Consider the following 18,350-nt stretch of genomic DNA (forward strand, 5'->3'; position numbering starts at 1 on the left):
CTGTTATTATTATTATTATTATTATTATTATTATTATTATTATTATTATTATTAATAACTATATCGTGTTATGAAAACTTACTCTAATTTAACAGTAAAGGTTTTTAAATATCAAATAAGAAACCGAAGCGGAACGTAAAAATGATCAATTTCTTGTTGTTTCCGCCGATCTGATTAGAATCAGTCGATTGAATGGGACGTTATCAAGCAAAGATCATCCCATACGATGATGCCAGTAGGTATCTACTAGCCTCCTAAACCCTAAATCTCCCCCCACCCACCCCACCCCACCCCACCCCACCCCACCCCACCCCTAAACCTAATCTCTACCCCTAAACCTAACTGTGTTACTATTAAAGTCATTTTTAGTATTATTTCCACAGCGCTTGTTTGGCGCCCTCTAGCGGCTCCTACACCCGCACGTCCATTAAAGCGCTTGATCCGGACCGGCTCTCCCTGTTGAGAGGCTAGCAGGTCCCACTGGCTCAGTCCTATGCGATGATGTTTGCTTGATAACGTCCCATTGAATCGCCTGATCTCAGTCAGACCGGGTGGTTGATTTTACCCACAGGGATGATGATAAAGTGGTTCTATGCGTGGAGCTTCACAGCCGGCGTGAAATTTCTCTGGTTAAGGGAAACGCGTCCGACTTTACTGTCCTCAAAACAGGACGCAGCAGTTTGTCGGCAAAACGAAGGATTTCAAAAGAAATCTATGAAATATTGATTCGGAATGTATCGAATGACATAGCTCGTGTTCTGCTCCCCCCCCCCCCCCCCCCCAAAAAAAAAAAAAGAAAATTGAATACTTGTTTATACACATCAAACACGCCAAGTCAGGTGTTTAATATTTAACGAGATTTCATTTTCAAAATGTTAGCAGCATGTATGAAACAGAATCCGACTAATACCTCATGTAACAAGAACGCTTTCCACTGGCCTTGTTGTGGCAACAAAACCAGCATCGTTACCAGACCTCTCTGTGCTTTACACCCTGGGATCCTTCAAGAAGCTGCTTGATGAGATTCTGGGATCAATAAGCTACTAACAACCAAACGAGCAAGATGGGCTGAATGGCCTCCTCTCGTTTGTAAACTTTCTTATGTTCTTATGTTCTTATGTTCTTCCCTATGCTTTACCAGACCTCTCTGTGCTTTACAATACTTCCCTATGCTTTACCACACCTCTCTGTACTTTACAATGCTTCCCTATGCTTTACCAGACCTCTCTGTGCTTTACAATGCTTCCCTATGCTTTACCATACCTCTCTGTGCTTTACAATGCTTCCCTATGCTTTACCAGACCTCTCTATGCTTTACAATGCTTCCCTATGCATAGAGAGGTGTGGTAAAGCATTGTATTTATGCTGTATATAAATAATGTGCTGTGGTTTTTGAAAGGCATTGGGTTTCCTGCGGTGCTGAACAGATTAAGCCTCATGAGATAAACGCTTTCTTGGCACTATTGCCCTGATCAAATAGGGGACATTAGTTTTTAAGCCCTTCTGCTAATCTGACACTGGTGCCCGTGGATTTATGTGTGATGAGGACACGGGTGAAGCGGCAGGCATCATGGAGGTCAAGTCTCAAGGCTTACCTGCTTTTTTTTTTACACAATTTTGAGAGTCTCACGGCCGTGCCATGGATTCTCGCGTGTGTGTGCGTGCGTTATTGTTTGGGATGCTGCAGAACCCTTTATACACGATCCAGCGGTAAATCCAACACAGCTGCCGGCGTGCATAGCCCTGAAGTCTAGGTCAGTGGCGTAAACATTTGCAAAAACATTTGCGCCTGGGCGCAAACCCTATTCTGCGCGGAGGGGCGGGCCTGGAACGCTCAGGTAGGAACGTCACAGGTGCGTGTGTACTTAAGAGAGCGCTCCGGGGAATCCGGCAGCAGTGAGGAGGGAGAGAGAGAAGCGAGTTCAGGATCTTCAGGATCCTCTCTGCTGAGCAGCGGTTCAGTGTATGGCGGGGTCTGTATTCTACCGGGATGCTTTCTAGAAAGGATATATTTTTGTCCCAATCCTTTTTTTTCTTTTGGTGGTTGTGTTTTTTTTTTCATTACTTAAATAAAATATAATAATAATAATAATTGTAATTATTTTCATTTGGAAAGCAGACTTTTGTTCACGTTGGAAAATTGTATGTATCTTCCATCGTTTACTTATAATAATAATAATAATAATAATAATAATAATAATAATAATAATAATAATAATAATAATAATTGAAAACATATTTAATTAATCTTTTTTTTAATTAAGAAAAAAATACAGTTTTTTAATTAAGTAAATTTTACATTTTTTATTTATTTATTGTTACAAAAAAAAAATAATAGGTACAAATAAAAACGCATAGAAGTTGCGTTGTTTTTTTTTTTTTTTTTTTTTTTTTTAGCATTTACAGAATCATCCTCACATCTTATCACGAAACTTGACAAAAAAAAAACCAACTCAAACCCACAAGAACTCGAAGCAAAAAAACACCTCAACACCTAAACGCGACCACCCCTCCCCGAAATGTTCGCCGGTGCTTCCCGCGGCGGAGGCGGAGGCGGGGGCGGAGGCGGGGGAAAGGGAGGTAAATTCAGCGTGGAGGAACTGTACGGAATATCCAACAACAAACGACCCAAACCAGCCCCCGCCACGCTGCTCAAAACCGGCACCAGCAAGACCCGCGACTCGGGGAGCAAAGGCGAGCTGACCAGCCAGATTCTGGAAGCGGCCCGGAAGCTGATGGACAAGCGGCGGACGGAGCGCTATCTGCGGGAGTGTGGGGTCTCCCCGACCGAGGGTGTTGCGGAGCGCACGGGCATGCCGTACAGGTAACACGACGACTGATATCCGACACTTTGCATGAAGCTTGCGTTAGTTTTACTGGCAATACACGCACGTTTTCCCAGTTTTTTTATAAGGAGAGAGAGAGAGAGAGAGAGAGAGAGAGAGAGAGAGAGAGAGAGAGAGAGAGAGAGAGAATATGTATATCATTTAATTTTAAGTACACAGGTGTACAGAACTCAGCAACTCACTGAACAGAAGACTATCGCATTAGGCTGTGTTGCACCATTCAGAATAGTTGAGCATTGCGAAGCCCAGAGAGGCACGGTTAAGCGTAAACGCATGCATTCTGTAAACAGAGTTATCTGCACGGATTGCGGCTCCTGATATTAAAAATAAATAAAAAATAGTAATACATAAATAAACAGTATGTGTGTAGTTGCATTTAGAACCATTCAAAAACCATTGCAAAAAAAACCAAACACTAATTTAAAAGGAGGACTTTGGCTATTGACTGTAAGTATGCTTGAGCTGAGAGGTTGCGCGTGAGGGTTCAGGACCGCACGCGGGCTCCTACACCTGCAGATTGTTATTATCTTTCAACATCATTTGAGGTCAAGCCCCTCCCCCCTCCCCTCCCCTCCCCTCCCCTCCCCCCTCCCCTCCCCTCCCCTCCCCTCCCCTCCCCTCCCTCCTCCCTATCTCCTTCCCCCTCCCCTCCCCTCCCCTCCCCTCCCTCCTCCCTATCTCCTCCCCCCTCCCCTCCCCTCCCCCCTCCCCTCCCCTCCCCTCCCTCCTCCCTATCTCCTCCCCCCTCCCCTCCCTCCTCCCTATCTCCTCCCCCCTCCCCTCCCCTCCCCTCCCCTCCCTCCTCCCTATCTCCTCCCCCACCTCTCCCCTCCCCTCATTCTCCAACCAATCGACCAATCGATCCTTATTTTTATATAGCGCCTTTCACGATAGACCAAACTGGTCCCCAGCCTCAGATCTGGCGCTGTGCTTGTGTTCTTTCCAATCTCAGCGAATGGCAGTGCGCGCATTGTCCCAGCGGTGACCACTGGATACAGGATGCTAGATCCGTAGCAACAATACAAGATTTAGCCTTGAACCCCACATCTGCCTCGCAAACACGGACAGCTATTTAAAGCACAGGGAATGTGTCGCTTTTTTAGCCAAAAGCGACGTTTCAGCGCAGTGTTGACAGGAGAGCGGTGGGCGGACAGACAGCCCGCCAGGCGCTTTATAACGAGGCTGGTTCACCGGACCGAGAGGCACAAACTCAGAGACTCTCCATAGCAAAAAAAAAAAAGACACTATTATTATTATTATTATTATTTATTTCTTAGCAGACGCCCTTATCCAGGGCGACACTAAAGACAAGACTTTCATAAGGACTGCAACTGAGGTTCCGACAGGAGCTCAGAGAAGCTGTTCGGAGACGCACGGGATCCACAGAGCGCGGAGGAGAGCGAGGGAGACTGAGAAGGGGCGAGGAGAGCTGCGGAGGGCTAAGCGTTGCTTAGCTGTACAGAGAGATCAGGACTTCTACAGGAGCGCTCAGGTCAACGAAGGCAAGGGGTGTAGCGCTCAGGAGAGCTGATGTACTCCAAGAAGAACTGCAGCGATCTGTTCGGGAGCCCCCAGAGACGGGCGAGGGGGGCGGGGGGCGGCAGTTTGGGAGCCAAGCGGAGGACGTCGAGTCAGCCCGCGCCGGAGCAGCGAGCCTCCCCACCTCCTCGCTGCCCCGCCCTGCCCAGCCAGAAGAAGAGCCTGGAGGAGTTTCTGAGGCAGCACTGCCTCCCCCCGTCCCTCCACAGCGGCATAGCGCACAGGTACCGGGGAGAGGGGAGAGACTGTCGGGGTCTGCCCGACCTGGGGAGAGGGGCTCACTGTACTGCTGCACCGCGCTGGGCTTTGAAAGTGGGCAGGATCCGGGCTGGACAAGGTCTTGCTGTGCGCTGGGCTGCAGTGTGGAAGGCAGCGGGTTTGAGGAGCTCAGTGGTTAGGGTGCTGGGCTGCAGTGTGGAAGGCAGCGGGTTTGAGGAGCTCAGTGGTTAGATAAAGACAGCGCTGGGCTGCAGTGTGGAAGGCAGTGGGTTCGAGGAGCTCAGTGGTTAGGGTGCTGGGCTGCAGTGTGGAAGGCAGCGGGTTCGAGGAGCTCAGTGGTTAGATAAAGACAGCGCTGGGCTGCAGTGTGGAAGGCAGCGGGGTTGAGGAGCTCAGTGGTTAGGGTGCTGGGCTGCAGTGTGGAAGGCAGCAGGGTTGAGGAGCTCAGTGGTTAGGGTGCTGGGCTGCAGTGTGGAAGGCAGCGGGGTTGAGGAGCTCAGTGGTTAGGGTGCTGGGCTGCAGTGTGGAAGGCAGCGGGGTTGAGGAGCTCAGTGGTTAGAGTGCTGGGCTGCAGTGTTTTCTCGTTTGGGGTCACAGCTGTCGCTTGTAGAGCGCTGGATCGCGGTGTCTGTCTCTTCTAGAGGAGTACGGAGCCCGTGGGTGCAGGGCAGCGCCGTGGCTTTCCTGTCTCTGTGAATCAGTCACTGACAAGTCACATGACGCAAGACATCTTCCCTGAGCGCTGCCTCGCTCCCAGACTGCATCTTAATCACAGTCAAACCAGCTGCTGTCTGCAGCTACGGTCAAACCGGCTTCATAGGCAGGCTTACCAATTGATGATGATGATGATGATGATGATGATGATCGCTTTGGTTAGGTCTCACTCCGCTTAATATCACTCGCACGTGTAACTGCTTTCCACCGCACTTCGTATCACCTAGGGATAGATCGTTTCCATGTAAGTAAGCGGCTGTTCGCTATCTAACGCTTTTTTCCCCCCGACGCATCAAACAGCACAGGGTAGCATTTTGGACGCTTCAGTGCGCATGCCTGCAGTATTTACTCGTTTCACGCCACGTGTTGCGCACGCACCGCAGTATATAGACTCTGTACGGAAAGGAAACCAGAGAAGCCCGCTGTAATTCACACACAGTGTCAGCGTGGCGTGCAGGGGGCAGTTCAGCGCTGCAGAACAACACCGGACGAGGAAGACGGCTGCTGTAGCTTAGTGTGGCCACCAGGGGGCGGTCCAGTGTTGGAAATAATACAACAATGCCTTTCGAAAAACAGTCCAGGGTTTGCATGAACACACACACACACACACACACACACACCCCTCTCTCTCTCTCTCTCTCGCTCTCTCCTTCCGTCCCATCGTGTGGCACGGAAGGGGTTAATTTATGCTGCTGTCTTTTGTAAAGAAAGAGAAAAGAGGCAGAGAGAGAGAGAGAGAGAGAGAGAGAGTAATATATTGATGACACAGGGAGCGTCGTGAATGCTAATCCGCGCTAGACTGTAGACAGCAGTGTATGTTTGTGCGTGTGCGTGTGCGTGTGCGTATCACACAGCACCGAGACACCACAGCACTCGCGTATAACGGGGGCTTGCGTGCGCCGGAGACACAAGGACGGGTTCATTCATCTTTCTAATGCAACAACGGCGTTTTGAACAAGCGGAACAATTAGAGAAAAACAAAATCAACGGGGCTTCCTTTTATATATATTATGTATTGTCTGTCTGTTTTATGTGTGATTTCTAATAGAACTGTCAACATCGGCTGTTGATTTTTTTTTAAGCGACTGCAGCAACAGTAGCGAAAAAAAACCCACACATCTCATCAACGCTGCCAGCCAATCCAATCCAACCGGGCTGAGCCGAGGACTGAGGAGGACGGGCGAGCCAAGCAAAGCGCACGACGCGTTTAATTTAATATATATGTACCTCAATGCAGATACAGACACATCTACTCAAAGAAACACACACGGTTACCGCCGCTGCGCTCGCTGGCGTGTCTGCTAAGCCCCTCGATTCGGTCCGCAGTCTCTCTCTCTCACACACACAGCGCCACGATGCAGGTCTCCATGGCTTGCACGGAGCACAACCTGAAGAGCCGGCTCAGCGATGATCGGTTATGCGGGGTGCGTTCGTCCTCTTCCGCGGCGGCGGGGGGCAGTTGCCCCAGTGGCGGGCAACTGGGCAACGGGAGCGGGCATTACCATCACCCGCAAGTCAAAGGGCGGACGGCGGTGTCGGTGGCCGTGCCGACTCGAAACGGGTACCATAGCCTAGCCCACCTGCCGATTTTCTTGAAAGAGACGACCGGGCGCAGCACGGGAATGAAATACAGGTGAGCATGCTTTCAGTTCATATATATGATGTGAACTGTCCAGCCACCCCCCCCTCCCCCCCCCCCCCATCTATTTGAATGATGTTAATGGAGCCGCGCTATCTCGGACACCAGACACCCATGAATAAGAGGTGACCAGCTCGTGCAACATTTTGTTTTGTATTTATTTATGTGTTTTTTTTCTGTCAATACCAGAGCCTAGTCAAGTGGACAAGACTGACTGCTCCCCCCCCCCCCCCCCCCCTCCACCTCCTATTACACATTGATAGCGATGCCCTCCTCACAAAGGCTATGTATTCTGCCGTGACGGCTCGCAATGCACAGCTAGACTCGCTGACATCACAACACATCCCTCAACTCAACCTGCATAGAAACGCTTGAAAAAAAAAACACAACATCCTGCTGGTGTGAGTCTTTTCAGATGAGACGTAAAAACCAGCGAGCTCCTATTGGAAGTGACTCTGCAGCAGCAGCAGCAGCAGCAGTTGATGATGCAGAGTTCACCCCCCTAGTCTCTGTTGCTTTGGAGAAAAGCATCTGCTGAATGACTCGTTAATTATATTGTGCGATTAACACAGAGCGATTCTCTCAATGCAATAATTAGTCAGTTTAATACTGATGTGTTTGAACGCTTCAATAACAGCAAGCAATATGAGAAGAGGTATTGACTGTGCATATTCAGAGATCTCTTCATTGCTGTGGTCTAGCAAAGGATCTGTAAGCAAGCCTTTTTATACATAACCTGCAGTGACATCGTTCTGCAACAGTTCTTTTGTAACTGTTTCACTGTACCTCTCTGTGCTTTACAATGCTTCCCTATGCTTTACCAGACCTCTCTGTGCTTTACAATGCTTCCCTATGCTTTACCAGACCTCTCTGTGCTTTACAATGCTTCCCTATGCTTTACCAGACCTCTCTGTGCTTTACAATGCTTCCCTATGCTTTACCAGACCTCTCTGTGCTTTACAATGCTTTCCTATGCTTTACCAGACCTCTCTGTGCTTTACAATGCTTCCCTATGCTTTACCAGACCTCTCTGTGCTTTACAATGCTTTCCTATGCTTTACCACACCTCTCTGTGCTTTGCAATGCTTCCCTATGCTTCTTTAAAGCTAAACAATGGCAAACTATGGTTAACACAGAGTAAAACCACAGAGAAGGAGCATTGGAAAGTTGTTAAATGACAGTAAATGTGCCTCCACTGTGAGACATGGAAGCTTTCCCATTGCAGTGTGCTGTGCTTGCTGACAGCTGATTCATTCAAAGCCCGTGTTGTCAGCATTGTTGTGTAAAGCGACGCACGGCTGACAGGCGCTTCACAGTGTCGATGGAGAGGCGCTTCTCCGCGGCGTTGATTTTTGTGTCTGTGCTGTTGCTGATTTGAGGTCTCGAGGGCATCGGGTATCCAGCGCTCTCCTCGTTCTGTACTGCATGGGGAGAAATCTAGAAAAATGCCCTTTTGAAATGATGCAGCCTGCCTGCGGTGATGAAGGGTGGAAGCTGGGCTGGATGCTGACTGTCTCAGCGACGCTCAAACCAGCCTCACTCAGCAAAGCGAATCCACTTCAAAGAAAAATAGCAGAACATCTGAAAAGTGTTGGAACGAGACGGGAAGGAGGATGTCGTTGGCTTGTGCTCTTCTTGGGTCTTGTAACCGGTTGCAGTTTAACCTCTCTCCTCTCTCTCTCTCTCTCTCTCTCTCTCTCTCTCGGTTTCAGAAACCTGGGGAAGTCTGGGCTCCGGGTCTCCTGTGTGGGTTTAGGTGAGTCATTCAATCACTAGGAACGTTGTTAGAAAAGTTTCCCACCAGAAATAACCAGACCTCTCTGTGCTTTACAATGCCGATAGAGACACAGAGAGACATCGTCAGATAGACGGACAGACTGTTTGATAAGCCCATGCCTGTTTTCTCTGTGTGAATGCATTGATTAATACGGATCCCTCTATTTCAGGAACATGGGTCACGTTTGGATCGCAGATCACCGATGAGGTGAGCAGCGACTGGGCTGAGCTGCGAGAAAATACAGCCAGGCAGTCCACTGTGCAGCTTTGAACTCTTCATAGTTACACAGCAATGCCACACCCCCTACACACGCCACACCCCCTGCACTAGCCACACCCCCTGCACACGCCACACCCCCTGCACACACCACACCCCCTACACACACCACACCCCCTACACACACCACACCCCCTACACAAGCCACACACCCCTACACAAGCCACACCCCCTACACACACCACACCCCCTACACAAACCACACCCCTACACAAGCCACACCCCCTAAACAAGCCACACACCCCTACACACACCACACCCCCTACACAAACCACACCCCTACACAAGCCACACCCCCTAAACAAGCCACACACCCCTACACACGCCACACCCCATGCTGCTGTCTGTCTGCCTGTCTGGATCAAGGTTGTGTGATTGGCAGGTCATCAGAATTAACCCCTCCCCTTGTCGCTCTTCAGACCGCGGAGAGTCTGGTGACGCTGGCGTACGAGAGCGGAGTGAATCTCTTCGACACGGCCGAAGTCTACGCGTCAGGGAGGTGAGTCGCCTCCCCTTCTACCTGTAGTGTAATTCGTGTTTCCAGTGCTATACCCCGGACTGTTCCACTCTCCTGTAAGAACTGATCCCTGCTGAGCCAGTCGGGTCTCTCAATCAGCACTGAGAAACGCAGCGTGACTCTCTCCCAGCTTCGTCGCTCGCTTCAGATCCGCGCTCGGGACCCGCCTGTTCTCTCTCGCTTTCCACGCTCTCTAAGTCTCGTGTCTGTTATTAGCTGATGTGCCTTTTGATAGTTTTTGTTTTTTTTAACTGTATCTTAATGCTCATGATTCTATAGGACTATCCACGCCTCCACAATGTTCTAGAGTTTTCACATCCTAGCCTTGTATTAAATGTGTTATGCCTTGTATCTCACTGCATGATGTGTTATGCCTTGTTTTTCACTATATTTAATGTATTGTGCATTTTTTTTACAAAGTTATGGCAGGGCAAGTACTTTTCGAACTCTGCACAGAGTTAAATAATAATAATATATATATAGTAGTTAGTTTATGCTGCCATCTGCTGGTGTAAGAGGGGAATGACCTTGGATTAAAGATACCGGTTGAAAAGCGCAGCGCTGAGTGAGAACAGAGGGATCTTCGGACAGCCGCGTCTCTGTGGAAGCGCTCCTAACAAACAACCCAGACAAGACGCCTTTATTTAAATCTCAACCCAGACAAGACGCCTTTATTTAAATCTCAACTGAGTTGTTGAATACTGAAGCTTTTTTTTTTTTTTTTTTTTCACAGAGCGGAAACTACCCTGGGAAACATACTTAAGAAAAAAGGATGGAGGTAAAATTATTATTATTATTATTATTATTATTATTATTATTTATTTGGCAGACCCCTTTATCCCAGGCGACTCACGCAGGTGTTCCAGGGCAGCACAGGGTTACAATGCAAGCTTCATATTGAAACACAGTGTAGTTTACAGCCAGTGCAAATAATAACACTACTAGAATCCAATATGAACTAGGATGCTATGTATAATAATAACACTACTAGAATCCAATATGAACTAGGATGCTATGTATAATAATAACACTACTAGAATACAATATGAACTAGGATGCTATGTATAATAATAACACTACTAGAATCCAATATGAACTAGGATGCTCTGTATAATAATAACACTACTAGAATACAATATGAACTAGGATGCTATGTATAATAATAACACTACTAGAATCCAATATGAACTAGGATGCTCTGTATAATAATAACACTACTAGAATCCAATATGAACTAGGATGCTATGTATAATAATAACACTACTAGAATACAATATGAACTAGGATGCTATGTATAATAATAACACTACTAGAATCCAATATGAACTAGGATGCTCTGTATAATAATAACACTACTAGAATCCAATATGAACTAGGATGCTCTGTATAATAATAACACTACTAGAATCCAATATGAACTAGGATGCTGTGTATAATAATAACACTACTAGAATACAATATGAACTAGGATGCTGTGTATAATAATAACACTACTAGAATCCAATATGAACTAGGATGCTGTGTATAATAATAACACTACTAGAATCCAATATGAACTAGGATGCTATGTATAATAATAACACTGCTAGAATCCAATATGAACTAGGATGCTATGTATAATAATAACACTACTAGAATCCAATATGAACTAGGTTACAGCAGGTTAGGGTTACAGTGAGTTGTCTCCACAGTGACGTGTATAGAGAGCAGACCTGCCTGGCTCTGTTTGTAATTGAGGTCTCTGTTTATCTCCTCTGCTCAGGAGATCCAGTTTTGTCATCACCACCAAGATTTACTGGGGAGGACAGTGAGTAAAAAAAACACAGGGTCCGACCATCACTGACCACAGGGTCCGACCATCACTGACCACAGGGTCCGAGCATCACTGACCACAGGGTCCGAGCATCACTGACCACAGGGTCTGAGCATCACTGACCACAGGGTCCGAGCATCACTGACCACAGGGTCCGAGCATCACTGACCACAGGGTCCGAGCATCACTGACCACAGGGTCTGAGCATCACTGACCAGAGCATCACTGACCACAGGGTCTGAGCATCACAGACCACAGGGGTGTGGGGTGTGTTTTTCAGGGGTGTGTTTTTCAGGGGTGTGGGGTGTGTTTTTCAGGGGTGTGTTTTTCAGGGGTGTGGGGTGTGTTTTTCAGGGGTGTGTTTTTCAGGGGTGTGGGGTGTGTTTTTCAGGGGTGTGGGGTGTGTTTTTCAGGGGTGTGTTTTTCAGGGGTGTGGGGTGTGTTTTTCAGGGGTGTGGGGTGTGTTTTTCAGGGGTGTGTTTTTCAGGGGTGTGGGGTGTGTTTTTCAGGGGTGTGGGGTGTGTTTTTCAGGGGTGTGTGGTGTGTTTTTCAGGGGTGTGTTTTTCAGGGGTGTGGGGTGTGTTTTTCAGGGGTGTGGGGTGTGTTTTTCAGGGGTGTGTGGTGTGACCTGCCTTGTCTTTCAGGGCTGAGACTGAGAGAGGGCTGTCCAGGAAGCACATCATCGAAGGTACAGTGTGACTCTCTCTCCAGACATCTCCTTCAGTGTGACTCTCTCTCTCTCCAGACATCTCCTTCAGTGTGACTCTCTCTCTCTCCAGACATCTCCTTCAGTGTGACTCTCTCTCCAGACATCTCCTTCAGTGTGACTCTCTCTCTCTCCAGACATCTCCTTCAATGTGACTCTCTCTCCAGACATCTCCTTCAGTGTGACTCTCTCTCTCTCCAGACATCTCCTTCAATGTGACTCTCTCTCCAGACATCTCCTTCAATGTGACTCTCTCTCCAGACATCTCCTTCAGTGTGACTCTCTCTCTCTCCAGACATCTCCTTCAATGTGACTCTCTCTCCAGACATCTCCTTCAGTGTGACTCTCTCTCTCTCCAGACATCTCCTCCTTCAGTGTGACTCTCTCTCTCTCCAGACATCTCCTCCTTCAGTGTGACTCTCTCTCCACAGACATCTCCTTCAATGTGACTCTCTCTCCAGACACCTCCTTCAGTGTGACTCTCTCTCTCTCCAGACATCTCCTTCAATGTGACTCTCTCTCCAGACATCTCCTTCAGTGTGACTCTCTCTCTCTCCAGACATCTCCTTCAATGTGACTCTCTCTCCAGACATCTCCTTCAATGTGACTCTCTCTCCAGACATCTCCTTCAGTGTGACTCTCTCTCTCTCCAGACATCTCCTTCAATGTGACTCTCTCTCCAGACATCTCCTTCAGTGTGACTCTCTCTCTCTCCAGACATCTCCTCCTTCAGTGTGACTCTCTCTCTCTCCAGACATCTCCTTCAGTGTGACTCTCTCTCCAGACACCTCCTTCAGTGTGACTCTCTCTCTCTCCAGACATCTCCTTCAATGTGACTCTCTCTCCAGACATCTCCTTCAGTGTGACTCTCTCTCTCTCCAGACATCTCCTTCAATGTGACTCTCTCTCCAGACATCTCCTTCAGTGTGACTCTCTCTCTCCAGACATCTCCTCCTTCAGTGTGACTCTCTCTCTCTCCAGACATCTCCTCCTTCAGTGTGACTCTCTCTCTCTCCAGACATCTCCTTCAATGTGACTCTCTCTCCAGACATCTCCTCCTTCAATGTGACTCTCTCTCTCCAGACATCTCCTTCAATGTGACTCTCTCTCCAGACATCTCCTCCTTCAATGTGACTCTCTCTCCAGACATCTCCTCCTTCAATGTGACTCTCTCTCCAGACATCTCCTCCTTCAATGTGACTCTCCAGACATCTCCTCCTTCAGTGTGACTCTCTCTCTCCAGACATCTCCTCCTTCAGAGTGACTCTCTCTCTGCTCCTGCCCCGGTGTTAACGCTGCCCTCTTGTGTTCAGGTCTGAAGGGCTCCCTGGACAGGCTGCAGCTGGACTATGTGGACATCGTGTTCGCAAACAAGACGGACACCAACTGCCCCATGGAAGGTAAAACCGGGCTAGACAGAGTTCACACAAACTGTTTTAAAATGTCAATAATGGCAGGGCTGGCTCACAGTGTAAAGTCCTGTGTGTGTCTCTGTGTGGCAGGGCTGGCTCACAGTGTAAAGTCCTGTGTGTGTGTGTGTGTGTGTGTGTGGCAGGGCTGGCTCACAGTGTAAAGTCCTGTGTGTGTGTGTGTGTGTGTGTGGCAGGGCTGGCTCACAGTGTAAAGTCCTGTGTGTGTGTGTGTGTGTGTGGCAGGGCTGGCTCACAGTGTAAAGTCCTGTGCCTGTGTCTCTGTGTTGCAGAGGTGGTCCGCGCCATGACGTTCGTTATCGATCATGGGATGGCAATGTACTGGGGCACGTCCCGCTGGAGTGCAATGGAAATCATGGTGAGGAGAGACTGCCAGGGGAGTCCCGCTACCCTGGGACAGCTCGGGACTGCTCGGGCTTTTCAACTCGCAATGCATGCTGGTGCGTCTGACCTGTCTCACAGCAGGACTGCGTGGAGCAGAATGCATTGCTTTGAAAGAAGGTGTCGCTGCGGAGTACACACACACACACACACACACACACACAAAATATTTAAGGATCAACACAAAAAATGTTAATTATTTAATTTTAAAAAAATTCACGGCATTTCAGACAAATCCCTTCAGCTGTGTAGAAATATATATATGAGTTTTTTTCTTGGGTGTACGCAAAATATTTAAATGATGAAACATTTTTTTAAAAATAATTTTAAACCTTATGTGCACATACAGAAAAAGTGTACATTCTATCCTTTCTGACCCGCACGCACGCCTCACAGACACACACACGCACACACGCACGCACGCACGCCTCACAGACACACGCATGCACACACGCACGCACGCACGCACACCTCACAGACACACGCACACACGCACGCACGCCTCACAGACACACGCACGCACACACGCACGCACGCACGCACGCACGCCTCACAGACACACGCACGCACACACACACACACACACACACATACACACACACACACTGACACACACACACACACACACACACGCACACGTGCTGCCCTATTCCTGTGTGTATTCAGGTCTCTCAATGCTGCTGTCAGTTGCTGACTGGGTGTATTTCTCTCCTCCCGCCACTAGGAGGCGTACTCCGTGGCGCGGCAGTTCAATCTGATCCCTCCGATCTGCGAGCAGGCCGAGTACAACCTGTTCCAGCGGGACAAGGTGGAGGTGCAGCTCCCCGAACTCTTCCACAAGATCGGTGAGTCAGGGGCCCGCCCGGGCTCAGGGGCCACGAGGCAACGTGCAGCTCGGAACCCACTGCAATTATAATTATTAATGATTAGTCATATAGCAGACGCTTTTATCCAAAGTGACTCACAGAGACTAGGGGGGTGAACTCTGCATCATCAACAACTGCTGCTGCTGCTGCAGAGTCACTTCCAATCGGACTGGCTTAATTTAATACCTGACGATTTTTTTAAAACTCTTCTTAAAGGCTAGTGTTTTCTGTGCTTCCATTGAAAATGAATAATCATAAAAACTGTCTCTGTCTGTGTGTCTGTGTGCCTGTCTGTCTGTCTGTGTGCCTGTCTGTCTGTCTGTGCCTGTCTGTCTGTCTGTCTGTCTGTCTGTCTGTCTGTCTGTCTGTCTGTGTGTCTGTGTGCCTGTCTGTCTGTGCCTGTCTGTCTGTCTGTCTGTGTGTCTGTCAGGGGTGGGCACGATGACCTGGTCCCCCCTGGCGTCGGGTCTCATCACGGGGAAGTACTGCGAGAGGGTTCCTGACTCTTCCAGAGCTGCGATGAAGGTAGGAGAGCCCGCCCCCTTTTCTCTCTGCCAGTCCGTCAGACAGCCGGGTCGGTCGGACTCCCCTTTAGAAAAGCTTCTCGCAGTGGAAGCATTGCAAAGTGTAGTCAAGCACAGTGAAAGCACGGTGAAGCACAGGCAAGCACTGTCCTTCAAAGAGGATGGGGATTTTAAAAAGGAACTGGAAATGCATTTTTGAACTGGGGGCGGGACAGGAATTAACCCGACCCTGAGGGGGGATTTGATCTGTTCTGGGCCTGACAAAGATATCTAGCGAGCGAGGGAGCGAGTGAGGGGGTCTGAATAGGTGGACGAAACAGGGAACACAAACCAGCAGTACATGTCTGTGTGTCCTGACCCCCTTCCCCTGTCCCTCTCCCCCTCTCTACCTCTCCCCCTCCACCCCTCTTCCTCTCTCTCCTTCTCCCTCTCTCCCCCTCTCTCCCTCCCCCTCTCTCTCTAGGGGTACCAGTGGCTGAAAGAGAAGCTGGGGAGTGAGGAAGGCCAACGACAGCAATCGAAAATAAAAGAGCTCCACCTGCTGGCTGATAGAATGAACTGCACCATCACCCAGCTAGCCATTGGTAAATTGTACCACTGCTTATATATATATATATATATATATATATATATATATATATATATATATATATATATATATATATATATATATTGCTGTCGGTTTAATCATGAAATCTCTATTATTCCTTCATACAGTGGAATGCAACCTGCTGGAATAATGTTGCCTTGTTAACATAGTGAATTCCACACCAGCGCTTTGCAGTTATCTCCAGATACTTAACAGAAAAATTTTAAAAAATGGCATTCTGAAATCTAACATGAAACACTGCACTGTGTTACTTATGATGACTTTATATATATATAAAGCGATGCCATTTGGTAGTTTTTATTTTTTATTTACATCATTTTAAATATTTTATTTAACATCATATTTATTTATTTATGTCTTTATTTTTTATTGTGTCTCAGTCCTGAATTTGTAGCTGATTCAAATGGTTTGTCTGTAGCTGTAGATAGCGATGGTTTCTCTGCCCTGTTGTAACACGCTGTGTTTCCTGTGCCCCCCCCCCCTCGCCCCCCCAGCGTGGTGCCTGCGCAGTGAAGGGGTCAGCGCCGTGCTCCTCGGGGTCTCCAGCGTGGAGCAGCTTGTCGAAAACCTGGCGTCCATACGGGTAGGAGTGAGAGAACCTGTCATCATCATTATTATTATTATTATTATTATTATTATTATTATTATTATTATTAATGAGTCATTCAGCAGACGCTTTTATCCAAAGTGACTTACAGAGACTAGGGGGGTGAACTCCAAAATGCCTTTTACAGAAGCAGAATGCTGGGCTAATGCAGACTCTCTTCTCTCTTCAGGTCTTGGGCCACATGAACCCCCAAACTGTGAGCGAAATCGACAGCATTCTGGGGAACAAGCCTCACGCCAAGAAGGAACCGCGGGCGTGAGGAGAGAGAGAGAGAGAGAGAGAGAGAGAGAGAGAGAGGAGAGAGAGAGAGAGAGAGAGAGAGAGAGATAGATTTCCTCTCTGCTTTCATCTATGCATGTCTTTACAACATATCGCTTCTATAATAATAATAATAATAATAATAATAATAATGATGATGAATACAATCTGCAGCAGCCTTCTTTCAATCCTCTTCTTCCTCGCATCCTTTTCGACGGACGGGAGACGCTCTTTCTCCTCCTGAACAGCATCAGTCCTTCTCTTCCACAGGACCGGCTGTATATCTCCAGCACCTACCAGGGCTGTCTCATTTTAAACCAATCAGCTTCTAGGCTCCAGCCCCTTAAGAGCAGGCGTGGTCACGGCCGGCCGATGGGAAGGAGGCATGCCCCCCCCCCCCCCAGCACCCCCCCAGCACCCCCACCCCTAGGGACAGTCAAAGTCAGTCTGGAAGAATAAGGGAATACTGTGAAAAAATATAACATTTCAAAACTCAGCACTGTGATTAGACTATTCAGAGTGGGCGGGACTGGATTTGCAACTAGTGGCTGGTGATTGGCTCTGCTGGCTTGGAAGGTGAAACGGCAGCCGAGGCCAGCTGACTCTATATACAGTAAACTGCCCAGCATGCACTGGGACATTATTTATATAGGAATGCAATCTATATATATATATATCTATATATAATGTGTGTGTGGTGTGTTTCTCTCTCTGTGGAGAGACAAGCTGCATTAATGAATCCTCCAGTCTTCCATTAGCTTGCTGTGTGTTTATATAGCGACTAGCGCACCTGAACTGGGTCGATTTCATGAACCAGAAAAGCCGTCCTTCCCTCAGCTTTACAATCAGAGTACCAACATCCAGGAAGGTTAACTCCTTTATTTTTTTAAAGCCGATCGGAAGCGAATTTTCCTGAAGTGCTTTTTCATGCCGGCGCCCCGGATGAGAGGACGTCTCGGATTGTAAAGGCGAGGGAAGGACGGCTTTTCTCGCTTTTTGAAATCTGTGCGCTGACGAATGGGTTTGTTTGATTGATTTAAACGCGGCGCATCTTAAAGGCGGCTACGAGTATGCGTGAATCCGCACACACACACACTCCTAATTTGCTCTGAAGAGAGCTAGTCTAAATGACTTCCCCTTTAAAGCAAGAGAACTATTCTAAATGACTTCCCCTTTAAGACAGCTATTCTAAATGACTTCCCCTTTAAGACAGCTATTCTGAATTACTTCCCCTTTAAGACAGCTATTCTAAATGACTTCCCCTTTAAGACAGCTATTCTAAATGACTTTCCCTTTAAAGACAGCTATTCTAAATGACTTCCCCTTTAAGACAGCTATTCTAAATGACTTTCCCTTTAAAGACAGCTATTCTAAATGACTTCCCCTTTAAAGAAAGAGAGAGCTATGCGGTGTTCAGTACAGCGCAAAACCAGCAGCAACAGAAGTGACTCTGGGAGGGGAAAATGAAATGTGGATTATCTGTGTGTTTGTGTTTGCTTGTTTGTAAATAATATATACACTGTATTTATTGCAATGCGAATGTTTAAAATATCTAATTTAACAAATAAAAATACAACTCTGAAAATGTTTCCCTTGCACTAACCTTGATTTATTTATTTATTTTTGTC

General features: G+C 47.7%; 1 protein-coding gene across 2 annotated transcripts; it reads left to right on the plus strand.

The window, feature by feature from the left end:
• Positions 1-2,370: 2,370 nt before the first annotated feature.
• Positions 2,371-18,309, plus strand: LOC117404443 (voltage-gated potassium channel subunit beta-3-like). Of its 2 annotated transcripts, none has more exons than XM_059019287.1 (14): positions 2,371-2,824; positions 8,670-8,713; positions 8,904-8,941; positions 9,430-9,509; positions 10,261-10,305; positions 11,290-11,334; positions 11,985-12,028; positions 13,360-13,446; positions 13,749-13,834; positions 14,582-14,702; positions 15,154-15,248; positions 15,711-15,831; positions 16,352-16,440; positions 16,634-18,309. In XM_059019287.1, exons 1-14 carry the CDS (start codon positions 2,520-2,522, stop codon positions 16,721-16,723), a joined length of 1,290 nt encoding a protein of 429 aa, XP_058875270.1. In that variant the 5' UTR covers positions 2,371-2,519; the 3' UTR covers positions 16,724-18,309. The 2 variants fall into 2 exon arrangements, with proteins under 2 accessions (XP_058875270.1, XP_058875271.1); XM_059019288.1 differs by lacking the exon at positions 2,371-2,824 and adding an exon at positions 6,173-6,951.
• Positions 18,310-18,350: the final 41 nt, after the last annotated feature.

This window comes from Acipenser ruthenus, unplaced genomic scaffold, assembly GCF_902713425.1.
Source record: "Acipenser ruthenus unplaced genomic scaffold, fAciRut3.2 maternal haplotype, whole genome shotgun sequence".
Taxonomy (NCBI): Eukaryota; Metazoa; Chordata; class Actinopteri; order Acipenseriformes; family Acipenseridae; genus Acipenser; species Acipenser ruthenus.

Bases quoted from the DNA above. Each gene is read 5' to 3' on its own strand.
- LOC117404443 (XM_059019287.1), top strand. From the start codon at position 2,520: ATGTTCGCCGGTGCTTCCCGCGGCGGAGGCGGAGGCGGGGGCGGAGGC. The intron at 8,714-8,903 runs GTGAGTCATTCA...CCTCTATTTCAG, and splicing joins GGTCTCCTGTGTGGGTTTAG to GAACATGGGTCACGTTTGGA. The intron at 13,835-14,581 runs GTGAGGAGAGAC...TCCCGCCACTAG, and splicing joins GGAGTGCAATGGAAATCATG to GAGGCGTACTCCGTGGCGCG.